Source organism: Syzygium oleosum, unplaced genomic scaffold (assembly GCF_021117445.2).
Source record: "Syzygium oleosum isolate NSW1041296 unplaced genomic scaffold, Sole_v2.1 Sole_v2.16, whole genome shotgun sequence".
Lineage (NCBI taxonomy): Eukaryota > Viridiplantae > Streptophyta > Magnoliopsida > Myrtales > Myrtaceae > Syzygium > Syzygium oleosum.
This window is the reverse complement of record NW_026607500.1, coordinates 7233602-7238778: the sequence shown is the minus strand read 5'-3', so window position 1 is coordinate 7238778 and position 5177 is coordinate 7233602. Positions and strand designations below refer to the sequence as shown.

At 52.3% G+C, this 5177-nt stretch overlaps 1 protein-coding gene across 1 annotated transcript; it reads right to left on the bottom strand.

The window, feature by feature from the left end:
* Nucleotides 1–269: 269 nt before the first annotated feature.
* On the bottom strand, nt 270–4956 carry LOC115684396 (uncharacterized). The gene is made up of 5 exons (XM_056318678.1): nt 4399–4956; nt 1874–1936; nt 1637–1699; nt 1461–1529; nt 270–937 (listed from the first exon to the last, which is right to left on the bottom strand). Exons 1-5 carry the CDS (start codon nt 4750–4752, stop codon nt 638–640), a joined length of 849 nt encoding a protein of 282 aa, XP_056174653.1. The 5' UTR covers nt 4753–4956; the 3' UTR covers nt 270–637.
* Between the last annotated feature and the right edge of the window lie 221 nt (nt 4957–5177).

Here is a 5177-nt window from a genome sequence, read left to right as displayed (position 1 = left end):
TGTTAGACGCCAGCGTGGATCATTTTCGCTAGTTATTTCGACAGAATGACCAATTCAAACAAACGATTATACAAATCGAAAAAGTGACCAGACTTCTTACACGCATACGTGAAGATTAGTTAGCCTTAGCTTAGAATCCACTCCATCCCAAACCAAAAAGAAGCAGCAAATTTTCAATCGACTTCAATGGCGGTGATGCTTCATTATTCAGATACCATTTCCATCCAAGAAAGGTGGGTAGATAGGAAATTAAAGCAACATAAAGCATAAGGAGAGTAAATCTGAAAACGATTCTTTTTGAGGAACAAAATTTGAGATTGTATTCAAGTTGCTCTGCCAATGCCTACAAAGAATGGCTTGGTCATCGTTCATACAAGTTATGATCGATCGAGAGAAGCGGCGAGGATGTTACCCCCCCCCCGGTTCCAGTTGAGATGGAGATCTCGCTCTGCAACCCAACGACATCTCAGCTCGACCACAGAGTCAGAACCATCCTTATAACTTGCAGCTCTTGAGAATATGGATATGGAGATCCACTCCTCTTTATCCGATCCTGTATGATATAACCTAGAACATCGTCGACATGAGTGTCGCTTCACTTTAATTACAAGGCGCCGCATATCCGTGATGTTCTCGCTTAGCTCAACCCATAAAAATCTTCAGGCCTAGAATCCTCTTCAGAGGGCATCATGTTTAGATCAGGTAGCATGAAAGATCTGTCACTGTCCTTGATCGCCGGCTTAGGAAATTGGCTAAAGCTGGAAGATGGATGACACTCGCTCGTAGATGCTTCCATCTTGTCATGTTCTGGCAATGTCGATGATGCAGGGTGATCCGATGTAGATGCTTCCGTCTTGTCATGCAAACCAGAGGTTGCTTCATCTCTGTCATCAGCAGTGACCACATTGCTCTTTCGAGAAAGCAAATTCAAATCAAGCTGCAAAACAGAGGGCCTAACTGTCAGAAGCGCATTCTACAAAAGCAGGACAAACAGACGAGCGTAAATCTCGATTTCAAGAGGTTCAAATAACAAGGAGTTATGTGCACAAAATCTAATTTCGCGATTCCAAAACTGATATGGTCATCGGATGGATGCCACTTTTCCTGACCATGAAAGGCGAGACACCAGCATACATACACATTATGAGGCTAATTACTACCATTTCCACCAGAAACTTCAAAACACGACTGTCTAGACGATGACCACTTTGTTTCACATAATTCAAAGCCCTCTCTTCACTGGCCACTCCCTTCATGGAGCTTGGGAGGATGGAGAAATTCATTGGCGGAAAAGCACAATGATTTAGTTTCCCACCTGTATTATTCGCTAATCATTCATGTATCCATCCCCAAACAACGGAAGCACAGTTCCAAGGAAAAAGAAAACATTAAAACGGAGGGACGAATGGAAAAAAAAAAAAAAAGGAACAAGAGAAAAGAAAAGAAAGCTTGATCATCACCTTCATCCTCTTCAAGGATTCGTTTCTAGCTCTCTGCTCCGCGAAAGCCGCGCGCAGCCTCGCTATATCCTGTTTTCGAGTTCGAAGACGCGAGACACGGTGAGGAACGAGCACGCGACAAGGCCAAGAGCAAGCATTCGGAACCGAACCCGCTTAGAGAGCAAGAGCAGCAGTACCTTGTCCAAATGGATCCTTTCGTTCAGCAAGTAGCTCTCCTCGTCTTTGAGCTCGGCGAACGTCTATCGAAGAAACAGAGGGAAACCGAAAGCTTAAAAGAGATGAGCATCCACAAAAAAAATGCAGGCGGCGCAGGGAGTAGAATAAACAGAATCGGAGACGCGAGCACAAGCCAACTCTCTTCCCCCACCCCCACCCCCACACGCCCGCGGAAGAGCAGGAATCTTTTTTTTTACCTTCTTCTTCCTCAGCTTGTTGACAGCAGCCAGGCACGAGGCGGCACCGTTCGGAGCAGTACCCTGAAAAGATCGACATCATCCCCACATCAAATGGAAGCCGGTCAGCCGGAGGTGGAGAGAAAAACGCAAAACGTGGGTCGCCCGGAAAAAAAATCGACTTTTGCACGAACCGCAAAGCTACGCGTATCAGAAGAACGATAAAAAAGCGAAACCGCGATTTCCAGCACCGTAAAATAAGAAACCCGGGAACGATCGGGAACCCCCCCCCCCCCCCCCAACCCAATCCTCGATTGGTCCCAAAAGTCAAACGACAGCGACCGGGATTGTCGGGGGCCGTTGACCCACGCACCCCCCGGGGGGTCAGAGCGCCGGATGACGTGGCGCGCACTCATTGGACGGAGGGGGCGCCCCGAAGGGGAAACACCGAAGAAGAGTTTCTCGAATCTCTCTCTCTTATATGTATGTTTTCTACCGAAAAAGAAACTGGGGGAGAAGGGGGAGATCCGAGTCAACTCACCCCCGCGTCAGTCCACCATGATCAACCCCGTCGTCTCCAGCTCTCGAAATCGAATTTTAATTGCATTTAAAAAAAAAGAAAAAAACCATTTCTCTTTTTCCCCTTTTTTTTTTCCATTTTCTCCCTTTCTTTTTTCCTTTTCTAAAGCGAAAAAAAGAGAGGACACGAGAGTGGGACCCGCTTGACAGGTCGCCTCCCGCACTCGAGCGAGCCGCCAATCGCCCCGCGCCACGTCACCCCGAGACACGTGGCTTCACGTGACCGATGGACAAACCAGACTCCCTCCCCACACCCCTCCCCCTCTCTCGCTTTACGAGCGTGGCTTCACCCACGTGACCGCTCCCGTGTCCCCGCACGTGCCGAACCGAACCGGTTCCAAAAGGAAGGCGAGCGAGCGGGAAGGACCGGTCCGATCCGGTCCGGGTCAAACGAGCCGGACCCTGGGGGATCCGACGGGGCCTCGGGTCTCCGGCTCCGGGCCGGCGGCACACCTCAAATTCAACGCATTCTCTCTCTCTCCCACTCTCGCCCCCCCCAAAAAGGAAATTACCCAGAAGAGAGAGAGAGGGAGAAAGAGAAGCACACGAGTCAGCGATACGATGCGACGCGTCCGGAAACACACGCTCCCGCGCGCGCAACCGTCCGATCGGGACTCGCCACACGACAGATCACAAATCGCGCGACCCGACACGAAAGCGCACGGTGCACCGGCCCGCAGGCAAAAACCGCCCTTCCTCCTCCTCCAACTCCTCCCTTCCTTCTTCTCCTTCGTCTCTCTCTCTCTCTCTCTGGGCCCCGCCTCATACATAAGGGGGGGACCACACCAGAAGCACCGCACGTCGCTCTCACCGCAAATGACCATACTACCCCCCGCCCTCCTCGACTCCCTACCTCTCTCTCTCTCTCTCTCTCTCTCCCCCCCTTGGGCGTGACGAACGAAAAGGAAAGGGGACCAAAAGAGGAGGAGGGTCTCGCCGAGAAGACGGGCACAGAAGGTGCGACGATGGCCTTTTGGTAAAAACCAAAAAAAAAAAGGGAGGGGCCGATCGGGGGCGTAATTGACAATAAATGTAACGAAAAAAATAATAAATGCGGATGCGTGGTGGGGGAGGAAATCCAAATTCGGAACTTTTTAAAATCTGGGAAATCTCGGAGAAGAAAAAAACACAAAAAAGAATTGCTAAAAGAGGGCAACAAATAGAAAAGGAAACGGAAAAGAAAAGAAGGCAAGAATGACGGGGGGTGGCGACGGGGGGGGACGAAAGAAGAAGGAGAGAGAAAGAGAGAGAGAGAGAGAGAGTAAGTACATCGTAACCGGCCACACGATGACCTCACAAAAGCATTACCCAACAGGAAAACCCAAAAAAGAAAGAAGAGGAGGAGGACGTTCTCGAGGGCATTTCGGGCATTTTAGAGATAGCTAGCGGCAAAAAAGCCAGCATAGCAATCGCCCGTTCGAATCCACCAGACAACACCCCGCCTTGCGCGGTTCCGCCGCCGCCCGCCGCCGAGACGGCGGAGGAGGCGACGCTGAGACTTTCGGGCGGATTTGCCCTTGTGGGTGTAACGAGCAGGTCAGGAGGTGCGAGAGGGAGAGAGAAGAAGGAGAAGATCGATGAACGGAAAAGTCGAAGACGGCGGAGGCGGCGGGGCGACGGAGGGAACGGTTTGCGCGAGGACAAGATGGGCATCGCGAGGAAAAGGGGCGCCTGTTGCTCCAGACGGCCCAAGACAAAGAGGACGAAAGTACGGGCACTTGGGAGGGGGGGGTACTTCGGTCCACAGAAGAAAGGTAGCCTGACACCACCAACCGAACCTCGCAGGGTCACCGGAAATCTCACGCGAGAGACAGAGAGAGACGGAGAGAGAAAGACAGACGAGAGAGAAGAGAGAGAGGACTCTCCTGAACAGAGCGCAGTTGCGTTCAGTCACGTACCTCCCGACTTAGAGAGAAGTCAAGGGAAAGAAAGAAAAGCGAACTCTGAAGAGAGAGAGAGAGATGTACCTTGGATCTGGCGGAGCCGGAGGATCCGTTCGCCGGCAAGCTCGACTCCTCGAAGCCGTCGGCCGTGGCCGACGGAGAAGCGCCGCCGCTCCAGGAGAGCGGCGTGGTCGGGCTATTCCTCGCAGAATCCGCCTCCTTCCTCTGGGCGGCGGCGGCGGCGACGGCAGCGGCGTCGCACCTCGGGGCCGTCCTCGACCTCGGCTGCCGGACCCCCCACCTCATCGGCGGCACGATCGCCGGCTTGGCCGGCGCCGCCGCGGCGCGCGCCCGCTTCAGCAGGACCAGGAGCTCCGCCGCCACCCCGCTGTCCGCCATCGCCGCCGCCACCCACCCGTCCTCCGCTGTACCCATCATCGCCGCCGCGGTCTCGGTCTCCTCGTTCCGGGGTAGCCCAACTTCCCGAGGGGGCTCGAATCCGACGTCGAAGGAAGAGGAGAACTGAGATGGAGATGGAGATGGAGGCGGAGATGTTTGCTAGAGAGAGAAGGCAAAAAGCTCGTCTCTAGAGAGAGAGAGAGAGAGAACGGTGTTGGGGGTGTTGTGTTGAATGCTGATGAATATGACAGAGAGAGAAAGATAAGAAGGAGATCGATGCTTATATATGTAGAGAGAGAGAGAGAGAGAGAGGTGGTTTGGGTGATGATGGAGGAGTGAGGTCTAGAGAGAGAGAGAGAGAGAGGGTTAGATTCTAGTTATTCTCGTTTATGTTTTCTTTTTCTTTGTTTCCGCTTTTCCTTTTTCCATTTTTTAAATTTTTTTCTTTTGTCTTTTTTCTTCGG